The following is a 24,117-nucleotide window of genomic DNA, read 5'->3' on the forward strand; positions in this document are numbered from 1 at the left end:
TGGACTGCCTGCGTGGGCTTTTCTAGCCCAATGGGGCTGGAGTCTGAGCTCACCTTTCCCGGGCCTTCCCCCAGGGACCTGGCAGGGAAGCTGCCACAGCGTGTGCTGGGCTTGTTCTGGGAGCAGCCTGCTGGGGGGCTGGCAGGCTTTCGGAAGTGCTAAATCACCCGCTCCCCAGAGCCCAGCTGCAGACGGACTGAAGCAATGGGTCTAGTCCATGTGCAGTGCAGTCCTGCAGCTGGGTCTTGGGTCTCCCAGAGCTGCCGTGCTGAGGGGAGAGCCTCTGGGGATTGGAATCCCAGCGCCTTTATTTCCTGCTCATGGTTCACGCGAGGTACTTAGCCCCCATCCAGCCCCACTTGCCCAGCTAGACGTGGTGGGAACTAGGTAAAGCATCTGGTTGGGGTGCACCAGAGCCCTCCGGCTCACGCCAGCGTGACTGTGTTTTCTGCAGGGCTAGCAGGTGTGTGGTAAATAGCAGGGGCTCGTCAGCGTATTCAACAAGAACTGGAAAAGGGGGGCGCCCAGTGAGGTGGCAAAATTTGCAGTGGATACAAGATTATTCAAGCTAAAGTCCAAAGCTGGCGGGAGCGGTACAAAGAGCTGGCATGGGCTTGGGTGACAAAATGGCAGCTGAAATTCCACGCTGATAGAGGCAAAGTAGTGCACATCGGCAAACAGTCCCAACGATGGCTGGAACAGATGGGCTCTAAATCAGCCGTTACCGCTCCAGAAAAGGCCGGTGGTGTCAGCAGGGATCGTTCTTGGAGAACAATGTGGAAAGAGCTAATAAAGCCAGACAATATACTACCCCACTATAACTCCGTGGTACGCCCACCCCTTGAATACTGGGTGCCGCGCTGGTTGCCACAGCTCAGATCCCGTAGCATTCAAAAGGGGCCAGCGCAACAAAGCTGACTAGGGGCATGGACCAGCTCCCTTAGCAGGTGCGATTACAAAACCTGGGCTCGGTCCGCTTATAGACGTGCCCCCTAAGGAGAGACATGACAGAGGTCTATAAAGTCATGATGGGTGTGGAGAAAGTGGTTAGGGACGTGTTATTTACCCCTTCACGTAAATCAAGCAGCAGGGGGGTCCCCCAATTAAATTAATAGGCAGCAGGTTTAAAACAAACAAAAGGAAGAACTTCATGCAACAGGCAGGGAACCTGTGGAACTCCTTGCCAGGGGATGGTGTGAAGGCCAAAACAACACTAATGCTTAAGAAAGAATGAGCAGGCCATGGAGGCTAGGTCCATTGACGGCTATGAACCACAGTGATCAGGGATACAAGCCCAGGGTCTGGGTGTTCTAAGGCTCTGCCTGCCAGAAGTAGCTGGCCCCTTGGGCTGCCCCAGGATGACTGTTCTTTTGAGTAAAAGCCTATGTCAAAAGGGACTCTGTTAATCTGTAGTGATGGGGCCGTTGTCTGGTCACCTGGGAGGTGCCATCACAGCAGGGGCGGTGGGGGGGGCCATGCAGCAGCACAGGGCACAAGGCCAGGCACTCATCCAGCACCCCCGGGTCCTACCCCAGTCTCTCTGCCGTGTTGGCAGGGTGGTGGCACTGAGCTAGTGCAATGCAGGAACTCATGGGACCCATTGCAGTGGCGATTCCCTGCGTGTTGGGCTGCCCATGGCGTGGGCTGGTGCCTCAGAGCCAGCCTCTGGCCATGCTTTGCGCACGGGCAAAGCTGTAGCTACGTTTCACCAGCAGAGAGCGGCTCCCTACCAGGCCCCAGGCAGCATGGTGCTGCGTGTGCCCCGGCACAGTGCAGAAGCCGGCGCTGCCAGCTGGCCGCAGGGAGCAGGCAGAGCCACAGGGTTTTGGTTAGTTCGGTTTAATGTGTCTTTGTACAGGTTATAAAACACAATCTGGTACAAAAAAGCTTCCACTGTACAGTACAAAGCGTACAGCAGGGCTAAGGCCACCCGAGGCAGGACAGACACAGCCAGGGCATCAGCAAGTGAGCACACGCCCCAGGGGCAGGACACCCCCACCCCACAAGCTGCTTGCAGCAGTGGCTGGACTTTCAGGGGCCAGCCCACTCCCATACTGCAGGTCCCACCAGAGCCACAGCCTTGTCTGGGCCCTCAGCTCACCTGCCCCACTGCTGAGGCAGGCGAGAGATTAGTTCTCAGCAGGACTCAGCCTTGGGGCTCATAAGGTCTGGGCCATCCAGTGGGTTTCTGCAGGCACAGAATTACATCACACATGAACAGGCACTCGAGCAGCACGTCCTGCTGTCAGTGAAACATACAGATTGAAATAAACCCTTTGGGCTCCTCACCTCTAGGGCTTCCCCCAGCTACTGGCCAATGGCCTCACAAGGACTGGCCACATGGCTTGCCAAGCCTGGTTCCCCCCCCCCCACAGCTTCCCATTCCCTTCCTCCAGCGCAAGGTGTTCACACACTGTGGTCACCACAGGCCAGGCTTTCACCAGAGCAGACGCTAGGCTGGCGAGCAAGTCAGGAGACGGCCCTGGGGAACCCCTCTGCCACCCCAACACTGGTATTGAGGATGGAAGTGGTGCCTGTTCCCCTGCACTTGGCTCCGTGGCCTGGGCAGGTGCCTTCTCCCATGCCCAGGGAAACCAGCTCGGGTGCTGGAGACTCCTATATTCATGCCTGAGGTAGGTTCAGGCTCCCTGGGGCTGGTGCTTTTTCCAGGGCTCGAGGTGCGCGCGGGGGGGGATGGGAACACGGACGACGACAATACAGACCTCAGCTTGTGCCATAGGCTCATTTCCTCAATGACATGATCAGGCCAGAGCTGGGCTCCCAGCACCACGGGTCCCATGCGGGAAACTGCCCCAACAGCAGCGATGGAAAAGCCCTGCTTGGTCCCACTGCACATGCTGGCTGTTGGACCTGCAGCCATGCTCCCGGTGTCATCTTCCCTGGAGAGGGCTTCACAGCCCGTCTGGTGTCTGCATGGAGGGGCCCTGCCTGTGGGGTCAGGAAATCTCAATGGCTGGCCCCCAAGCAGGTGGCAATGGTGCAGCCTCCCTCCTCCAACAAAGCCAACCACTTACTTGGGGGGTGAGTGGGGGCAGAGGGTTCCAAGAGCCAGTTCCCAGCCTCTGTGTGCATATCCTGCCCTACGTACACTCCTTTATTGTGCCAGCAGCCAGAGGGTTCAGCTGCCCCCCTGCTCATGCCGGGGCTCTGCTCTGGGCTGCCCTGGAACCAGGCTCCTGGTGCCCCAGAGCAGCAGGGAGCTGCCGGCATTTGCTGCAGTTGAGGCAGCACTGGCCACGGGCTACAGGCTGCCCGCAGCTCATCCACCATAATAAATAAGTATATACAGCATAGCAATAAATAGGGCACGTGATGTGGGCGTACAGGGCTCTCTGGGGCAGGGCTGAGGGCAGATCCGAATACACCCTTCTCGTTCTGAGGCAGGGAGACGGAGCCCAGTGCTAACGCAGGGGGGCTGGTGGTCAGCTTCTGCTTTCGCCCGCTGCCCCAGCCCCCCTTCTGTGACCAAGTGAGGGCAGGAGCTGGTTAATGGTGCCTGACTGAGCTACAGCAACCAGTAAATTAACACACACACCCCTCCTGCCCACAGCCGGTTCTGCACGCTGTCACAGCCCAAGCCAGCTGAGCAGGGGATCCCCCCAGGGGATCCCCCCAGCGAGCCCCTGCCCACGGATGGTGGCTCTGGCCCAAGCCCCCCTCCCTGGGCAGGACCTGCACCTGCAAGCAGAGCTGGAGAAGCACAAGGGCGGTGGGCATTGAATGCCAGCCAGGACACAAGGGGTGGGCTGAGGCTCATCCCCTCTAGGATCTAGGCTGCCCTTATTCACTGCAGGGAAATGCCTGTTGGCCATGGGCAGGATTTCATTTGAACGAGGGCCCGCCTTACGGGGACACGCTGTAACAGACGCGGCCCCTGCCCTGCCCTTCATGGCACAGGCCTTGCCGGTAGAGGGGAACCAGGGCCTGGCACCTGTCTCTGTACAGCACCTCGCACAGTGGGGCTGTGGCCACCCTAATAGCAATGCCGGCACGGACTCCCTCTCCTCACACTGGAGGGCCTGGGCAACGCCCCCCACCAAGCACTGGGCTACACTCTCCAGGCTTTCCAGTCTCCAGGGGGCAGGGCAGGGTTAACCTGCTTCACAGCTACAGAAACATCCCACAGAGAGCCCCAGGCCCCTGCTGGAGGCAGCAGCCAAGCCAGGTGTTGGACGCAGCAGGGCCAGGCTCCCCGTCCTGCAATCAGACCACTAGGCTCCCCCCCCCAGCCCGCAGCCCCCTCCCCAGCTGTAGCAGGAGTTCCCCTCTCTACCGTCTCAGCCCCATGGGTACTGGGCCCCCATGCTCCCCAAGCCCATAGCACTGCACGTACCAGGCTCTGTTAAGCCCCATCCCACAGACTGCTCCTCGGTTTTCTGGCCACCTGCAGTGCAACGCAGCCAAGGATGTGCCGGGGCTGCCGGCACTCAGCACCGAGCACCAGACACACATTCCCCATTGCGGCAGCTGGTAGCTCCCCCAGGGTATCCCTCCAGCTGGTGACAGCACCAGCTTCCTGCCCCACGGGGGACTGCAGATCCATGAGCTGGGTCCCATCCCCACTGAGCTCAGCCGCAGCCCCAAGGGAAGAACTGACCTGCTGAGCAAGAGCAGGGCAGGAGGATGCCTCGGGTGGGGGGACACAGGCAGAGCAGGGCTCTGCCCCACCCAGGCAGCTGCAGGGGGGAGCGCCTGGGATCCAAGGAGCTGGGGAGGGGGAGGAAGGGATGGAGAAGCAGGCTCTCTCCTGGGAACCACCCTGGAGCTCCTGCCCTGTCCTCCCACCCTAGGCGCCAACCAATCAGAACTCAGATACGGTGGCCCGCAGGGCTCAGCTCCACCCCCTCAGTCCAGTTTCTCCAGCACCGAGGGCACGTAGACCAGGCTGAGTTCGCTGCCGAAGTTGCAGACGATGGCGGCGTTCTCCAGCACCAGGATCTGCCGGGCCGGCTGTGACTCGTTGCTCTTCCCCAAGTAGACGGTCTGCAGCAGGTCGCCGTAGCCGATGTCCCAGAAGGAGACGCAGCCCTGGCCTCCCGTCACCAGCAGGTTATCGGAGATCACCCCCAGGCTAGCCCCGCACCCCAGGTCCTGTGCCGGGAACAGAGGGGAGAGCCTCAGAGACAGCGCCTGGCAGCCAGGGACAGCTGGTCTCAGCGTGGGAAAGGTGCTGGATTGAGCCCTGGGGCCACGGGTCCAGGACAGGCCCAGCTAGCCCCATCAGTGCGTCCCCCTGCGCTGGAGGGGCCACCTCCAGGGATGAGTGTCCACGTGCCCATGGCCTCTCGGCTGCCACTGCCGGACACATCTTTGTCAGTCCCAGGGCTGGGCCCAGCTGTCCCGTCCTACAGGCTAAGTGCTGGAGCAGTAGGGGGCGCTGCAGGCAGGGCTGAAGGGCAGTGGGGGAGCTGGGGGAGCCTGGTCTGGAATTCAGCAACTGGCCTGAGACCCGACCTCAGTGTTCTGCCCTGCTGGCCTCCCCATGGAGCCTTGAGCAGGTCCCTTGGTCTAGCTCCACAAGGTTGATTTCCATCTGTTCATCCCAGTCTGGTCTTAGATCTCCTCTGCCCGATGGGGGGAACTGCCCTGCCTCGGGGGGGGGGGGGGGGAGGGGGGCAACGGGGGAGGGGATATGACTCATTTCAGCACCTGGGATTCTGCTGCCGACGGCAGGGTCCAAGCTCTCCATAGCCGACTCCATGCACCTCCACTCCCCGCCTTGGGGCAGGTCCTGCCCTGCCCTGCCCTGCCCGCACAGCTCCTCAGCCCCTACCTCCCGCACCCTGCTGGCTGGCAAACGCTGTCGGAGCTGGGGCAGTGAGGGGCCTGAGCCAGGCTAGGCAGGCGCGGCTGGCCTGGATACTCCCAGCTCCTGTCAGAGCTTGCGCACCCTCTGCCCTTGGAACAAGGAAGCCCCCACAGCGATCTGACCACGGAACTAACCCCGCCCCCAGCAGACACACGCCCCACAAAGCTCCCCACGGATCGGGGTGTCTGCAGCTCCCGGCTGGGCCTGGGCCCTGCACCTGCCTGCTGAATGGAATAGAGTTTGATCCCGGAGCTTCGGTCCCAGATGCTGATCACGTCATCCAAGCCACTGCTGATCACGCAGGAGGTGGTGCAGGTCAGCGAGGTGACATCCCCGCGGTGGGCGTACATGTGACTGACCCTGCTTCCTGTCAGCACATCCCAAAGGCAGATAGCGCCATCCTGGCCCCCGCTCGCTAGCCCCATTGTCTGCAAGGACATGGGCCAAGAGACTGAGCAGTGATCCCTGCGGTGGCCCTCCCCTTCGTCTGTCCCCTGGAAGGGCGCACTGCAGCACGGCTCGCACACAGGCCTACCCGGAACAATGGGGTTCCCATCCAAGCGCCTCCCAGTGCTCAGAGCAACACCCTCCCCTAGGCTTTAAAGAGCCATGGTCTCTGTGGCTAGGCCCGTAACGCATACTGCTGGGGCAAGGCTGGCGTCTGGCACATTCCCCTTACTGCCTACAGGTCAGAGGAGGACCGGTCCAGCAGAGGGGGACAGAGGGGCTCCTGTTTGTTACTGTGGGGTTGCAAAGCACACAGTCTGTTGTTAAAGCCAGGTTTGCAGCAAGTCACCGTGCCAGGCCTCCAGCAAACAGCTCCGGCCCGGACAGGCTGCAGAGGGCCTGGCACGGTGTCCAGCCTGTGCCCATCCCCACACACGGCAGCCCTGGGGGTGCTCCCAGGGAGATGAGCCCAGCTAAACAGTCTGCCCCCTTTGGTGAAGGCCAACTCCCGTCGGGGCGGAACTTCCCGCAGCGGGGTAGAAAAGGCACCACTGGGCCAAACTCATCTTGATGTGACTCTCTGATGTCAGAGCCGCTGCCTTTGTTAGCGTTACGCCAGGGATTTGGTCCCCCGCCCAGGACCCCCTCAGAGCTGCACCCCCATCACACCTGCCAGCCTGCCAGGGCCAAGCCAGCTCCCAACGGGAAGGGCAAACAACCGAGAAAGTGCCACCTGTAGGAACAGGGATCCCCTGCCTGAAGCAAGCAGTGCTCTGGCTGGGAGGGTGAGCCTGACCCTCATCTCCTAGCGCGCCAGCTGGCTGCTTGCCGTAACGTAGCCCACTGAGGGGAGGCCCTGAACCCTGCCCATGCCCCGAGCTAGGCGCACAGCACTGGTCTCCCCATTCAAGGCCTCAGGGTCGTACCTGGTCTATATACACAGCTGTAATTGCTCCTGAGTGACCCTGCAGTGTAAACAAGCAGCACGAATCTTCCAGCCGATACACCTGCAGGGGAGTGAGAACACAGCCTGAGCCCTATTGCTCTAGTGGGGTGGGTGGTTCAGAGACATGTATGGGGAGTGTACGTGTGCGGGCAGTGCACCGATCAAGTTGGCTTGGCAGAATGAGTCCAATCCACTGCCCTCCAGATTCCGCAGGTGGACGCTGGCATTGCCCTTCTGCCCATGGCCCCGGTCCAGGGGGGTTTGCAGGCCAGAGCACCTCGCTGACCCCCTGGGTCATGGCTCCTGCTGCGTCTATCTAGAAATGTGGCCTGGGCCATGAGAGCTGCCAGCTGCGGCTCTGCCTCTGGCCTCCCCTGGCACCCAGGTGCTGCCTGGAGAACGCTCTGCCCTTGGGGGTCACTGAGGGCGAGGGGGGACGCCAGGCTGACATCACCGCCAGACCCTGGAGCTCCCTCCGCTGGGCGATCTCCGTGAAGACACTAGTGCACCAAGGGAGTAAGCCAAACCGGCGTGTTAACACCACGCTGCCGGTGAAACAGAGGGGGGAGATGGGGAAGGGACCTGGTGGTGAGGAAGGGGCTCCACACACGGACATGCCCTGTACACATGTACTCCATTCAGACACGCCCCCTACACGTGTACTCTGCTATGCAGACATGCCCCTAACATGTGTACTCCGCTCCGCACACAGACATGCCCCATACACATGTATGCCACTCTGCACATGGACACGCCTCGTGCACCTGCACTCCACTCCGCACACAGACATGCCCTGTATGTGTGTACTCTGCTACTGACATGCCCCCATACACATGTACTCCCCTCCGCACATGAACACACCCTGTACACGTGTACTCCGCTCCACACAGAAACGTCCCCCTGCACGTGTACGCCGATCTGCACATGAATATGCCTTGTACACGTGTACTCCACTCCGCACAGACACGACCCATACATGTGTACTCTGCTCCACAAATGGACACGCCCCCCCCATGTGTACTCTGTGTCACACATGGACATGCCCCCTCATGTGTACTGTGCTCCGCACACTGACACACCCTTATGTGTACTCCTCTCCACACAAGGACATGCCCCCACATGTGTACTCCTCTCCACACACGTGTGCCTACCAACCCATCACCCCCATGACAGACGCCCATGTGCTAACAGCCCCGCCCCATACTAACAGCCTACCCACACCTGCCCCGCCAGCCCATGGCCTGCTGGGGAGAGCCACGGCAGTGGGGCACTTACTTTCAGAGTATGGTCCTGGCTGCCTGTCACCAGCCGCCCGGCCGCAGCCTTCAGTGCCGTGATTGGCTTCTGATGGGCGCAGGGCACTGTGTGGGTCAGCTGGCAGATGATGAGGTCATTGCTGCTGCACATGGGGGAGGATGGGATGCTGCTCCTGCTCGGGGTTCCTGGGGGAACACACACACAGCGGGGGTGGTGGGCACTGCGGCCTTCCATGCATGGACCAGCACGCCCAAGAGTGGCCACGGAGGGTGGCTGCCCCCATTTTGGAGGCCCAACCTGAGACGCCTGGTGTCTGATTTTCAGCACAGCCGGGCACCCATTGCTCCAGTGGTGGCCATTGGAAGCTGCAGTGCTCAGCACCTCAGAAAGGTAGGCCTGGAGAGCTCCAGGTGGGCCCCCAAATCAGTGGCCACTTCTGAGTAAATCTGCTGCTGGAGACCAGTGCCCTGGGATTACCCAGCAGGCAGGTCCAGCACAGGGACCTGCCTGCGGGAAGGAAGGGCTGTGCCCATGACCTGTTCAGATCTTCACCTCTCTGCACGGACTGTGCAGTATCCAGCCCCCAACGGCTACGGTTCAGAGGCCATCCACCCCACCACAGCTCCCCTCCCCACCAGCCCACTCCCAAGTGAAGGGAACTATCGTGCACTGGCAGGGGGCTGGGCTGGCTCGTCATCCCAGAGCAGTGACACCTCCAGGCTCCAGCTGAGATCAGGGCCCCTGAACAAACTCCCAGGGACAGACAGGCTCTAGTCCGAAAAGCTCACAGTCTAACTGGACAAGACAGACAAAGGGTCGGAAGGGCCACAGAGGCACATGGCAGAGCTGGGAGCAGAACTCGTGTCTCTCGAGTCCCGCTCCAGTGCTCTGTCTGTTGGATCAGTGCCACAGACCCAGATCCTTGAAGGTACTGAGGTATCTCAGTGCCATTGAAATCAGTGGGAGTTTGGCACCTGAATTCTTTTACAGATCTGGGCCGTTTTCCCTCCCAGGCGCTCGCTCACCTCGGAACTGCAGGTGGTTGTAGGATGAATGGGTTTCTAAAGAGAAGAAATCCAAGGAGCCGTTCAGCCTGGCAGCTACAATCCTGGGAGAGAGAAATAGACAGAGGTGAGGAGAGGCCTCTTCTCTGTCCCCACAGGTGCTGGGGTGGCAGCCCTGGAGGCTGGACGACTCCAGCTGCAGATAAGGACAACACCCAGATTTCCCTGGCTCCCAGCACTCATGTGACCCAGCCACCACTTGAAGAGGGGCAGTGGGGGAGTCAGTCTCCAGGCCCCAGTCTGCCAGCATGGGGACATAGTCCTGGGTGGTGGCTTTTGTGATGAGGACACTTGTCCCCTGGAAACCAGACTGAGACCAGGCCACCGAACAGCTGACAGATGGGAACAGCTCGACTGGCACCCGGCTGGGCTGGATGGGAGCTGGGGACCTGGGGAAAGGCTCTTTATACCTGTCTCCTGAACCATTCAGCACCCGGTGGAGAGGTTAAATAAGTGGTGGAGAAGAGGCTACTGGGCACATGGGTACCAAGAGCTTTAGGATTGCCAACACTGCATTTCAAAAAGAAGGGAGTGTTTTCTTAGCACCCCGCGCTACCCCATCTCCTGCTATTATTAACACCACTAAGCAGGACTCAGCTGCATTCGCCAGGGGTATTTCTTGCTGCTTTTTGCAGCACTCAGCTGCTCCCGATCTTGTTGTATGGAGGCATCCATACAATAAGACCCTGTTGGCAACCCACCGCTCTCAGCTAGAGCTTCAGGGGTACAGGCCAGAAAGGGGAGCTCACAGCTCTGTCCACCACGACCTGGAGCTGCCTGCATCACCTCCCCTGGACCCAGACAGCTGGGCTCCTGCCTTCCCAGCCTCCTCCCGGGTGAGATCCCTGGGGAGGGAGCGTCAGAGGCTCAGTCCGTTACCTGTTGTTCAGAAAGACAAGTGCTGTGATTCCGGACTGACCCTCCTCGTTACTGAACCGTAAGGTCCCCTCGATGGCATCCCACACCTGGAAGAGAGGCGGAGTTACAGGGAGCCGAGGCAGAGCAGCTGGCCAGGGAGAATTTAAGCGGTTTGGAATTTAAAATGATAGTAACAATAATGCTGGCTGTGGCCAGGCCCCCTGAGAGCTGGGCCCGTGAAATCACAATAGTTGGATCCCCCAACCCATCTCAGTCCTGCCCTGCAGCACTCCCTGCTAGTCCAGTCCTGGGGCCCGGCCCCACTGCTGTTCCTGTTCGCAGCAGAGACTGATTTGTACCAGATTTTGAAGCAATCTTGTGAGGCGGCCCGGAGACAAGGTTTAGAAGTGAGTTCAGGGCACGGCTGTGCTATGCAGACTACACCAGCCCGACTACGGAGTGCAGCTGAGCTGCCGTCACCCTGCAGCATAGTTGCAGGCATGCCGATGAGCGGGTTCTTCTGTCGCTGTGGGAACACCGCCTCCCGGAGCGATGGCAGCTGCACTGACGACCGACCCGCGGCTCCACGGGGGCCAGGGCGGCCCAGCTCTGCCAGTCCGTGGTGGGGATTTTTCACACCCCGAGCGATGTAGCTTTTTGACCTAACTTTAAGGGGAGGCCCGGCTGCAGTCAGTCCTTCCCAGCTCCAGTGTGGCAGAGTGGCCTGAGCTCAGAAGCATGGACGGGAAATGGAAACTCATGTAATGAGCTGTCTAGTGTGTCTGTCACCAGCCCCGCCCTGCTGCCCTCGGCTGCCAGTGCGTGTCCTAGGCCCTGTGCGGGTGACAGCAGTCCCTCCAGGAGCCCCGTAGCTGCGGCCCTGGTGCTGGCGCCAGAAGAGTTGGGCACGCAGATGGCGTACCTGACTGCAGATCTGTTACCACCTGGCTCTGCAGGAGTTCTAGGGACACCCCAGTACAGCTGCCTTGTGCTCTCACTCGCAGGGGCGGCACGGCAGGACCAGCGCTCCGGGACCACCAACGGGTGAATGTGGAGTGCACCCTGCTATGGCTTTCTCAGTGCCCATTCCAGGGGCAGCGAGCTCCCCACTCTTACCTCCAGCTTCCCATTGCTCCGGCCAGCCACAATGAGGTTGCCCCGCAGGTCCAGGCTCCAGACAGAGCTTTCCAAGTCACCGGCCCAGGCAGAGACTGGGGAGGACTTTTCAAATCCGGCCAAAGGCTCGTCCCCTAGGCTCTTCCTGCGGGCGCTGTACCCTCCCTCCCCGGTCCCGCAGCTCAGGGCCCTGGCGCTGCCTGTCCTAGTGCAGGAAGCAGCCTGCCCATGGGGGGTCGGGAAGCCGGTGAAGTTCATGCAGTTCGAAGCGCTTTGCTCCTCGTAGACCTTCTCTACCAGTCTGTCGAAGTCGTAGCCAGTGTCCTTGTGCCGGCTGCAGACTGCGCGGTGCCTGGGCTCTGGCTCCACCACCTTGGCCTGCTCCGAGAAGTTGGTGTCGATGAGTGAGGTGAGGTCCGGCTGGTCGCAGAACAGAGGGGGCTGCGGGGGGCTCAGCATCCTCTTGAGCTGGTGGCTGTTGTCGAAGGGATCCTCCAGCCCGTTCTTGAGGTCTGGGCTCTGATCCCAGCTCTCCTGGTAATCAAAGATGCCGCTGCTGTCTCTACGCAACCTGAAATGCAACAGCTGCAGGTTAGTGCTCCCTTCCGTACAGGCTGGAAACAACAGGCAACAGGTGAACTGTGACTGTGGAGGGGTGAAAATCACCCCTTTCCTAACAGCTGGGGCAGTGGGGTGTCCTACCAAAAACCATGAGAGTTAATTTCTTCCACCATGCGTTTACGTGGGTTAGTGAGCAGTGATCGTATAAGGACGGGGGAGTGTTTACATGAGGTAGTGAGCACTGATTGTGTAAATAAGGTGTGTGTTTCCACAGGTTAGTGAACACTGATTTGTAAGTACAGGGGTATGTTTGCAAGGTTTAGTGAGCAGTCATTGTGTAAGAACTGGGGTGTGCTTGCACGGGTTAGCAAGCAGAGACTATTTAAGGACAGGGCATATTTGCACAGGTCAGTGAGGAGTGAGAGTGTAAAAACAGGGGTGTGCTTGCATGGGTTAGTGATCAGTGTCTGTGTAAGGACAGGGATGTGTTTGCACGAATCAGTGAGCAGTGGCCATGTAAGAAGAGGGGTGTGTTTGCACAGGTTAGTGATCAGTGTCTGTGTAAAGACAGGGCATGTTTGCACAGGTTAGTGATCAGTGTCTGTGTAAAGACAGGGCATGCTTGCACAGGTTAGTGAACAGTGATTGTTTAAGAACAAGGGTGTGTTTTCACGGGTTAGTGAGCAGTTACTGTACAAGGACAGGGGCGTCTGCACAGGTTAGCGAGCGGTGACTGTGTAAGGACAGGGGCGTTTGCATGAGTTAGCGAGCGGTGACTGTGTAAGGATAGGGGCGTTTGCAGGGTTAGCGAGCAGTGATTGTATAAGGTCAGGGGTATTTACACAGGTTAGCGAGCAGTGACTGTATAAGGACAGGGGTGTTTTCACGGGTTAGCGAGCGGTGACTGTGTAAGGACAGGGGTGTTTTCACGGGTTAGCGAGCGGTGACTGTGTAAGGACAGGGGAGTTTTCACGGGTTAGCGAGCGGTGACTGTGTAAGGACAGGGGTGTTTGCACGGGTTAGCGAGTGGCAACTGTGTAAGGACAGGGACGTTTGCACGGGTTAGCAAGCAGCGATTGTATAAAGAGGGGTATTTGCACAGGTCAGTGAGCAGTGACTATGTAAGGACAGGGGTGTTTTCACGGGTTAGCGAGCAGTTACTGTGTAAGGACAGGGGTGTTAGCACGGGTTAGCGAGCCGTGAATGTATAAGAACAAGGGTGTGTTTGCATGGGTTTGCGAGCAGCGATTGTATAAGGACAGGGCGTGCTTGTGCTACTCACACAGTAGAGAACATACCCTTGTTTGGGGATGACAGTGAGGCAGTCTCCAGTCTGAGCATCCCACACTCGGATCTGACCCACCAGGCAGCAGCTGACGAGCAGCATCCCGTCGCTGGCCAGGCACTCAATGTCCTGAGGGGGGAAGAGCAGCCTAGGCTGAGTCCATGGAACCAGCAAACCCCAGAATACCTGGGAGTGCCCTGCACCCTCCCTCTGCCCTGGCAGAAGCCCCTAGCCAATGAAGCTCAGGTAGAACCAATTCGCTGGCTCAGGATCCCGAGAGCAATAGGCTCGGAGCCCAAGGACTGCGGCAGACACCAGCTGCCTTCACTTTGAATGCAGAGGTGTGGCCTGAGGAGACAACAAGCCCCAGCATGCAATGCGGGCTGGCTGCTTGGCTCAAGACAGAGCACTGCATGCTGGGACTTGTAGTCTCAGCTCCGTACTCAAGATGAAGGCAGCTGCAGGGTAAAACTCTGGAGTCTGTGTGTAGAGGGGGGGAGGCTGTAGTCTCCATGGGCCCCATCTGGCACCCAGGCCACATGCTGGCCTGCTGTGCTCTATGGGGCATGGCTTCCCGTGGGAAAGGTATGGAGGAAGGAGCCCTGCCGGGCTGTCCCAGCCTGGAAGTCAGCGTGCTGGGAATCTAGCACATTTCTATGAAGCCCATCTGGAACATACCCACCTCCTCATACTACTGAGAACAAACCAGGACGCACTCTGCAAGCTACTGCCAGGGGAGAGGGGCTGAACAGCCCGGCTAGTGAAGGGTGCCAGCTGTGTCAGTAAGTAGTGGAGCAGCAGCAGCCGAGGGCCCAGAGCATATCACAGACCGTGGGGGCCAAAGACATGGGGGCACATCATGCTCCATCACCCCATGGGCGGCCTGCACCGTGCCCCTGGCCCCCGTTAGCCCCACTGAGCCACATGGCTCCGTGCTACATTACATGCCCACCAGTTCTGATGTCTGCGACTTCAAGGTGGCAAAGGGGGTAAGAGGTGGGTTGTGTGGGCCCCCTGCAGTGAGGTGCACTGGACACTGCATATGCCCCAGGCCAACCTACCATGAGGTGACCCCTGAGGACCAGGGGGACGATCTCGGTCTCAGGTGGGGAATAGCCGTAGTCGTCACAGGGCAGGTCCCCTCTCTTCCTCCGGCTGTGCGAGAGCCCGTTCTGCCCGTAGTTTTTGGGGCAGAACACTCTGTACAGGCAGAAGAGCAGAAGAACCAGAAGGATGCCAGAGGCCAGGCCCAGAGCAGCTACCCTGATGGGAGAGAGGGATGTTAGCTGTGCCACACCACCACCTCTGGCACACAATACTCCCAACACAGCGCTTCAGTGTGCCTCCGAGGAAGCAGCTGGTCTGACCTGGACTGTTGCTTACACAGGGAGCCGGTTTAGGGCTCCCAATTTAGCTTCTTAACAAAGAGGAGAACTTCAGTGAGTCCAGCCACCTGCGGGTAGTCAGCTGGGGCAGCCGAGGGCGAAAAGCACCTGCAGCTTTTAGGAGCCGCTGCACATGCGGTCTGGGAGGCCTTTTACACACCTGTTTACAATGTTAAAAAGGCAGACGGAATGGGGGGGGAGGGTTAAAAAAAAATCTTTCTCTATTGATCAAATTGTTTTAAATCCAATCAAGTGACATCCCCGAGCCTGAAAGCGTCAAGCAAATGGCTGGTATCAGTTGGTCGACTGAAATTTCTCCAAGACAAAATAGGAGGTTTGCCTGAAATTGACATTTTTCCTGGGGGGAAAGTCAGTGTTGGCAGCATTTTTCAATGGGAAAATTCAGAGTGAAAAGTTTCAATCGAAAACATTAAAAAACACGTCTTTTCAACAGTTCTGAATGGAAATCTTTCAGAAACTTTACACAAAATTGTTTGCTATTCTGACCTTTTGTCCATTTTGGAATGAAAACAAACGTCGAAGCGTAAGAATTCCCTGCAGGATCCAAATTCCGATTTCCAGACAGACACGTTCTGGCCCTCCTGCCCCGAGCTGCTGCACCATATTGGACCTTGTGGCTTCATCATTCTGACAGCTGCCCCGCCAGCCATAGCTCTGAACGAGCAAAGCTGGCTCTTCAAAGTGCCTGGCTAACTGCACGTGATTATCTCACGCACATGCAGTGAACGCTTACGCACGCATGGAGTTTTACCGTCAGCCCCTCAGGTGTCTATGACAAGCAGCCCCACTTTTCTTGGGGCTCAGCGCACTAGCTAACAGCTTAGGCTGCTCACTGAATCTCCCACTTGGAAGCCCTCAGCCTCTGAAGACCACAATATGGGGCATGATTAAAGTAACACTGCCCTAGCAGAATGGAAGCACCAGGGACTTTGCAGGGCTCTTTTTGGGCCCTGACCGTAGTCTCTCCCCAAGGAGACTCTGAGCCCCCAGGCAACTAGCTGGGTGACAGAGGCAGGGCCAAAGGGGTGGATCACGGGGGACTGTCGGCTCTCTTACTTGTAGAGTGTGACGTCCCGGTGCCCTTGCAGTTTGGGCAAGGCCTCGCCAGGCTGATCCACCGCCTCCAATTTCCCAAGGCTCGAAGGGAAGAAAGAGTGGTAGCGATCAGCCTCCTGAGGGTGGCGCACTTCTAAGGCTTCTCGTGGATTCAGGTACAAGGTGACAGGGATGGCTGGGAGGATGCTGATGTACCTGGGGAGAGTGGGGAAAGACGAGGGACCGGCTTAGGAACGGCAGGATGCAGAGATGGCAAAATCCCATAAGATCATCTAAGTCATCCCTCCCATGGGGCCACGCCAGGGCAGGGCCACTCCGAGTATTCTCTAGGGCTTCATCCAGGCCAGATTTAGCTATCCCAACCCCCGGGGCTTTGTTACGTGCCTGGAAGAGCATTCCAAAGTCTAATGGGGCTCAGCTTCCTCCCTGAGCTCCCCGAAGAGGGGGACAAACAGCCAGCACTGGAGCTGCTCACTGGGGACTGCCTGGATTTCAGGGATTTTAAGGCCAGAAGGGACCAATGTGATGATCTAGTGACTGTCTGTATGGCTCAGGTCAGAGAACCTCACCCCGGGAGCCTTGCACGGAGCCCAGTGAGCTGGCTGCACTGCAGCATGTCTGTCATTCACCCTTAATTTGGCCTTTAATTCCAGATGGCCACAAGCGGCTCTCCGAACGTGTGCATATGGCCCCACTGCAGAGCAGCCACCTCTGGGGTGGAGGGAAGTCACCAGGCACACAGCACGCCCAACACCAGTGGGAAGGAAAGGGCATGTTTTGGACAAAGACAAAGCCCCATGCCACGTGCTCAGTGATGTCAGCATCCATGCAAGGCAGACTCAGCCTGTTTGAAAGGGCTGCCCAGAAGACCCACCCGAAGTGAGCTGCGTGGAGTTTGGTTTATCTGCTCCAAGGGCGAACGGCTGAGCCAAACCTGATGGGATTCTGTTCTGTGTGGACTCCAAGGGCTCTGGGCACCTGGTCTGCGACCCACTTGCCTTTTGGCCAGGGTGATGTTGTAGTAGCTGAAGAGGGATGGCCAGTGTCGGAAGGAGAGCTTCCTCCAGATCTCCTCATCCTCCACTCCCCACGTCACCTCCGCCTTGGTGCCAGGCTCCGGCTGCCCATTGCCGTGGCTCTCCGCTCCCTGCGCCCACGGCTGCTGATTTGCCTCCAGCCCATTCCGGGACTCTAGCCCTTCCTTCTGCTCGCGCTGCTGCTGCGTCTGGTTCTCTGACAGCTGCACGGGCTCCGAGGGGAAGACCGAGAGGGCGAGCTTGGCATCCCCAGCCGGAAGGACCCCTCCAGGAACTGGCATGGGAGGCAGTCCCGCTTCTCCCAGCGGGCTCTGCTCTGCGACCTGCGACGTGAGGTAGGTGCGGAGGCCAGCTGGATCCGTGTACACCAGGATTCCAATCCAAATCACCGTTCCAGCCTGCACCGTACAAGCGAAGAGACAAGGCTGTTTAGTACACGGCACCCTCCCCCCACCACCATAACTGTGCAGACACCAGGGCATCGGTATGGCCAAACTTCAGCCACATCCCGCAAAGGGTACACCCCACCCTGAGATACAGCCCTGCTTCCTGGGACTGATGCCCATAGGCCTGGGCAGAGACTCACCCTTCAAAGAGGGACTGCAAAGATCTGCAAACCACCCACAAAAACCAGACACTTGGGCTCCACCTAACACCCCCCCACCCATACATGCACAAGTGCACTCTGGGAAACCGGCTCCGTACTGACAACAGGGCCCCCATGACGTGCTGCAGAAAATACTTTAACTGCTAACGTAGTAAAATGCTGCTGTGCCAGCTTCCACGCTGCCCCCAGGACCTGAACTCTCCTTGGCTGGTCTGCCAGGGTTTCCGCCCTCCCCTCGCCCAACCATGACTGAAGAGCCACCTCTGCAGAGCACCCCTCAGGTTGCAGGGTAAGTGGGAATTGTCAGTCACTATCCATGTGCTATTTAGACAAACAAGAGACCACACGGCAGCTGGTCACTCCATTAAGCAGAGCCCGAGAGCAGACATGTGCAGGTCGAACATTTTCCTGGAAGATCAATTCTCTGACAGCAGCCACCCCTCTCAGGGGAGTGCAAGGACTGCCGAGAAACGAGGAGGCATGAGCATCTTTTGGGTGTCTGCTCCGTGGTTGTACAGCCAGGGCAGGGCATGCACGGCCAGAGGGGAGGTGAATCAGACAACAAACAGCACAGGGTGTACCATAATGAGCCGCTGGGCCAGCCGGGTCCTGGCAAAAAAGTAGATGACCCGCAGCCTCTTGGGCAGGCGCAGATTCCTGAAGGACGACGGCTGCAGGGTGATGGTGTGGGGGGTGGCTGGTTGCATGGCAGGCTGGCGCTCGTACCTCTGGGAGCGGCTCACTGGCTTTGCCGGGGGCATGCAGGCTTCTGCCGGCAGCCGTTTGTTCAGGTCAGCGAGCTGCCAACAGGAGAGCACATGGAGTAGAGCCGCAGAGACTAGGCCCTTCCTCGAGAGAAACTAACACAATTAGCTGCACACACATCCGAGCCCAGGCACCGGCTGTTCTCACACACAGCTGTGCGGTCCACAGGTGCATGCCTTCATCTGAGCGCACAGTCTCACAGATACACCCATGACCACGCCTGTCCTTGGTCTCGCTATACTCATGTGATTGGAGCTGCTTACTTTCACACCCAACCGCCCTTGCTGCTGTTCCCCTGCCCTACCCACTCACCCCCACATCCGGATGCCTGGCATGCACTCCTGTCCATCCAAACCAGCCTGCTCACGCTCAGTCACGCCATGAAAAGCACAGGAATAAGCTGTCCTGGTCTCGCTGCCTGGCACAGCCGCAGAAAGGTCAAGCGTGAAAACCTACCTCCCGTGCCCGTCACCTACCTCCATCCGGCGAATGTCAATGGACAACACGGTGGTGAAGAAAAACATCTGTAGGAAGAAGTCAGACACTAGGCCAACCACAGCAAAGAGGCAAAACTCCTGCAGGACACAACATGTCCATGGGTCAGCAGAGGGCTCTCTGAGCTCACGGCAAGTCTTCTAACCCCAGAGTAAGCAGCACAGCAAAGGCCTGTCTATGGCACAGCCATGAGTGTATTCTACTGGCAATCCCTGTTATCAGTACTCTGGTTACCTTGGTGTGTGTGATGTTCGTTCTGGCGGAAGGTGCCCAGCTGATAACTCTGGAGACTGTGCAGTCATGGGACAGGCCTAACATTCTTTGCACTGATCATCCAAAAGTCTCGAAGTACTTTGGGTAAACTGAGGCAAAATTATTTGAGTCCACAGAGCAAGGCAGTGGCAGAGCTGGGACCTAAACTCATGACCCCCGATTCCCAGTCACGTGAACTAACCACTAGATCACAATGCCCCCCAGTCAGCAGCAGTGCCAGCTTTCTTGGCACCACTCCATCAATTAGCCTCACCCCTGACCTGAAGGTACCTCCTAGAGCAGTGATACTCAGACCTCAGTGCTTCAGGAGCCAAATTAGCCATCATCGTTCCCCAAAACAGCCACCTGAGTGTGACTCATTGTCTCATTTACTCTAGCACTCTGTATTCAGTCACACCATGATTTAATATCACATGCTGCAAAGAGCTGCAGGAGACACATTAAAGAGCTGCTTGCCGCTCCCGAGCCTCAGTCTGAGGATCGGTGTCCTACAGGGATGCAGGGAGTTCTGAGGCTAGTCAATTACTTCTACAACCAGGCCAGTTTATGCCAGCAGTGCTGGTGGTTTTGTGAGGTGACCTGGCCTTAGACCTCCAACAATCATTTCACACTGTCCACCAAACACACAATTTGCCGTCCCCAAACTCTTTCCATGGAGGTGGATGGATTCCATGAGCTAACAGGTCTTTTCAATTTCTAACCACTATGAACCTGTCAGGATAGTGATGAAGCTGGTTTCTCAGACCCCATGCAATGCTCAGCTCTCACCAGCAGGTGTCACTGCAGGCACAAGGATTACACAAAAATTCCAACCTTTCTGATGAACGGGAAATGAACTGAGCCCTAAACCACAACAAAACAAATGTAATCAGTCACCCCAAACCCAGCACCAAGTGTCCCGCAAAGGGCTCCAAACCAAACTTTCTCCCCATAGGAAGGCATTTCGGTGGGTGACTCTTCTACCATCTGAGAACCAGACTCCTGTCAGCGTTTTCTACCACTGACAAGGGCCAGGGGACAAGGCAGGAGCGTGAGTTATAGATAAAAGCCCCTGGAGACGCAGCAGAAATCCCTTGTAGAGCCTGCTGACCGCAGCCCCTGGGAACTGCAATTTCACCCATTGCGAAGCCAGTCAGGCTGCAGCCACTCAAATGGGGGTCACCAAGAGCCACTCGTTATGGGTCCTCGGCCTGATTGGCCTCCCCGCCTCACATGCAGTGCTGGTCACGCACTGCCTCAGTCCAGGCACATTGGGACGGAAAGCGCCTAGTGGTAACAGGGAGAGACCGGCTCCTCCAGGCCGTCCAATCTAACCGAGAGGCTTCCCCAGCCTGCCAGGGCTGTTCTCAAACCCAAGCAACACAAACAACTGCTTGGAGCCACAGGTGGAATTGGCAATTTACAGGCCTAGCAGGCCATATGGGGGGGCGTAATTCATCACTGGATCAGCTGCCCCCTCGGACAACAAAGCCACAAGGAAAGGCATCTCCTGGCTAGATATTTCCTTCTGCTCCTTCCCCAGCAGCTGGGCTGGAGATTTTGGGAGGGGCGGGACACAGGAGCACAAGGCCAAATCCACCCTCTAGACAAGGGTCCAGAAGGGAACAAAAGCCCGCCACAACCAGGGACTCCACAAAGGCTGGGCCAGCTCTGCTCTGTACAGAATTCCACATGGCACTTGGGAGCCAAGACACACCTGATCCTGGGAATGCCAGTAGTGAAAGGCTACGAACCAGGCAGACCCAGATCCTGTTCCGTCTGCAGCAAAGCTCTCGTGGATTTCAGTGAGAGCAAGACTGGGCCCTCAGTCTGTGACTGTCAGATGTTTCACATGAGCAAGATAGGCAGGGCATTGGCAGGAGCAGGAGGACACGGGACTACTCCCCAAAGCACCAAGGTGCATACAATGTCTCAGGGCCTGGGGTTTCTCCACAAGGCCTTCATTGGGCCGCCAGCCCCGGAGAATGGGCGTCCTGTACGTCTGCAATTCCTGGGAAGAGGCTCCCATCATTATAACTTGTACCAGAGTGCTTGCAAAATGGCTCCCTGCTTTAGGCATGGGGAGAGCAGCAGCTGGGGGGGCAAATTCTCCTCCCCCAACTCGGATGGGCTGCCTGGGTGTGATTGAGAGGAGGCGGCCTGTCCAAATGTTTGGAGCTGATCCCAGGCCTTGGACAGTGGGAATTCCTCTTCCCTCTGCTGCTCCTCTCTGTACCATGCGGTGCCTAGATGACTTCAGCACTGCACTGCTCCCTTGGGCAACCATGAGCAAAGGTCCCTGCCAGATTTATGCAGCCCAGCTCCCTATTGCCAGGGCTCCTTGGACTCTGTGACACAAGGGCAGCATGTTATCTCCGCTGTGTCCTTCGCTCCCAGAGACAAAGATAAGGGAGACACACACACCAGACTCCCGCAGAGCAGCAGCCACTCTTAGACAGCATCGCTGTGGGGCTCTGCCTAGGGAAGCCAGAGTATGCAAGTCTGCACCCCAAGAAAGACAAAACCATGTACAAAGCACAGAATGAGTGTGACCACATACCTCGTGCCCCAACCTGGCACAAGCAAAAGCCATGCTGGCAACCTGCTGGCCAAGGACACACATGGGTGTGGGGCATAGTGGTACCTTCTTCCACAACCCCACTGACATGCCCCATCTCCCACTCGTCCCATTCGTCTCTTCTTTCCTTCTGTACAGAATTCCCTTGGATTCACCAAGGGAAGGTCATGCCTGACTAATCTAATCGCCTTTTATGATGAGATTACTGGTTCTGTGGATGAAGGGAAAGCAGTGGATGTATTGTTTCTTGACTTTAGCAAAGCTTTTGACACGGTCTCCCACAGTATTCTTGTCAGCAAGTTAAGGAAGTATGGGCTGGAAGAATGCACTATAAGGTGGGTAGAAAGCTGGCTAGATTGTCGGGCTCAACGGGTAGTGATCAATGGTTCCATGTCTAGTTGGCAGCCGGTATCAAGTGGAGTGCCCCAAGGGTCGGTCCTGGGGCCGGTTTTGTTCAATATCTTCATAAATGATCTGGAGGATGGTGTGGATTGCACTCTCAGCAAATTTGCGGATGATACTAAACTGGGAGGAGTGGTAGATACGTTGGAGGGGAGGGATAGGATACAGAAGGACCTAGACAAATTGGAGGATTGGGCCAAAAGAAATCTGATGAGGTTCAATAAGGATAAGTGCAGGGTCCTGCACTTAGGACGGAAGAACCCAATGCACAGCTACAGACTAGGGACCGAATGGCTAGGCAGCAGTTCTGCGGAAAAGGACCTAGGGGTGACAGTGGACGAGAAGCTGGATATGAGTCAGCAGTGTGCCCTTGTTGCCAAGAAGGCCAATGGCATTTTGGGATGTATAAGTAGGGGCATAGCGAGCAGATCGAGGGACGTGATCGTTCCCCTCTATTCGACATTGGTGAGGCCTCATCTGGAGTACTGTGTCCAGTTTTGGGCCCCACACTTCAAGAAGGATGTGGATAAATTGGAGAGAGTCCAGCGAAGGGCAACAAAAATGATTAGGGGTCTGGAACACATGAGTTATGAGGAGAGGCTGAGGGAGCTGGGATTGTTTAGCCTGCAGAAGAGAAGAATGAGGGGGGATTTGATAGCTGCTTTCAACTACCTGAAAGGGGGTTCCAAAGAGGATGGCTCTAGACTGTTCTCAATGGTAGCAGATGACAGAACGAGGAGTAATGGTCTCAAGTTGCAGTGGGGGAGGTTTAGATTGGATATTAGGAAAAAAATTTTCACTAAGAGGGTGGTGAAACACTGGAATGCGTTACCTAGGGAGGTGGTAGAATCTCCTTCCTTAGAGGTTTTTAAGATCAGGCTTGACAAAGCCCTGGCTGGGATGATTTAACTGGGATTTGGTCCTGCTTCGAGCAGGGGGTTGGACTAGATGACCTTCTGGGGTCCCTTCCAACCCTGATATTCTATGATTCTATTGTAAGAGGAGAGAAGAATGAGACGAGTGGGAGTCTAAGTGAGTCACTGGATGCTGCTAGATGGGCATGATGGGAAGAGATGACTTGGAGTCTAGATGGCATTCGCTCAAGCCAGAAATGTTGGAATTCGATTCACTGTCTCGCTGCAGCTCAGCAACCACCAGCCCTAAGCGGACCACCTGTCACGTCAAACCAAGCAAACACCCACCTGCTGAATGCGTCAAAGGCCCCAAATGAGAAGCAGGTCCGACAACAAGTCCATGACTAATGGCATCAGTTCTATCGGAGGAATGCCACTCAACAACACAGAGAGCCGTTCACAGCCACAGCGTTAGACAAAATTCTGAGTGATACTAGGATTGGCATTGCTGCTGGCTATGACAACATATCGCTAGAGTTTCTGAAGCACCTTAGGATTTGTGCTCATCAGTGGCTAGTGCAGTTCTTCATGCGAGTAGTCAACATAGAGTGATTTCAGAAGACCTGGCCAATGTCAAACACCATTTGCTCTACTGCAACCAGGGAAAGAGCCACATAATGTTGCAAGCTATCCAACATCGGGGGAGGGATAGCTCAGTGAAACTCAGGGTTGTGAGTTCAATCCTTGAGGGGGCCATTTAGGGATCTGGGGCAAAAATTGAGGATTGGCCCTGCTTTGAGCAGGAGGTTGGACAAGATGACCTCCTGAGGTCCCTTCGAACCCTGATTCTCTATGATATCCCTGTTGGTCTGTGCCTTTCAAAGTGCGGGGGCATCTCGTTCTCCAGTGTATCTCCCCAGAAGTGGAGTCAATATTCAGCATCGAGCAAACAGGCTTTCAGAGAGGTTGAAGCACCTGTCATCAAGTGCTAGCTTTGACAACATTAATCAAAGACAGTTTTTAGAAGAACCTGAACACAGGAGCATTTCTGGACGTGACAACAGCATATATGATATGGTCTGGCACACGGGGCTCCTAGTCAAACTGTTGAGAGCACTCCCAGCATGGATAGTCAATGTCGTTGACCTCCTCCTCCACAACAAACATTTCTGAGTACACATGGGAGAGGGCGTTAGCACGTGAAAAAGACAAACCACTGGTCTACCCCAAGGCTCTGTGCTGCCATTGACACTTTTCAATCTGTACACAAATGACCTTCTTGACCAGTTCTGCAAGTTCAC

The 24,117-nt window shown here is 57.0% G+C and overlaps 1 protein-coding gene across 8 annotated transcripts in view; it reads right to left on the reverse strand.

Moving 5' to 3' along the window:
* Positions 1-1,823: 1,823 nt before the first annotated feature.
* The window catches only part of SCAP (SREBF chaperone), a 109,123-nt gene continuing 86,829 nt past the window's right edge, over positions 1,824-24,117 (reverse strand). For all 8 annotated transcript variants that reach the window (XM_048837301.2, XM_048837297.2, XM_075126084.1 and 5 more), the window contains 13 exons: positions 18,712-18,810; positions 18,052-18,270; positions 16,825-17,261; positions 15,827-16,021; positions 14,426-14,627; positions 13,378-13,493; positions 11,519-12,089; positions 10,424-10,509; positions 9,506-9,588; positions 8,499-8,665; positions 7,204-7,284; positions 6,052-6,258; positions 1,824-5,112 (listed from right to left, as the gene is read on the reverse strand). In XM_048837301.2, coding sequence (XP_048693258.2) covers positions 4,867-5,112; positions 6,052-6,258; positions 7,204-7,284; positions 8,499-8,665; positions 9,506-9,588; positions 10,424-10,509; positions 11,519-12,089; positions 13,378-13,493; positions 14,426-14,627; positions 15,827-16,021; positions 16,825-17,261; positions 18,052-18,270; positions 18,712-18,810 — 2,709 coding nt within the window. In that variant the 3' untranslated portion in view covers positions 1,824-4,866. The remainder of the gene's footprint in view (positions 5,113-6,051; positions 6,259-7,203; positions 7,285-8,498; positions 8,666-9,505; positions 9,589-10,423; positions 10,510-11,518; positions 12,090-13,377; positions 13,494-14,425; positions 14,628-15,826; positions 16,022-16,824; positions 17,262-18,051; positions 18,271-18,711; positions 18,811-24,117) is intronic.

The sequence above is a fragment of the Caretta caretta genome, chromosome 2, assembly GCF_965140235.1.
Source record: "Caretta caretta isolate rCarCar2 chromosome 2, rCarCar1.hap1, whole genome shotgun sequence".
Classification (NCBI taxonomy): Eukaryota; Metazoa; Chordata; order Testudines; family Cheloniidae; genus Caretta; species Caretta caretta.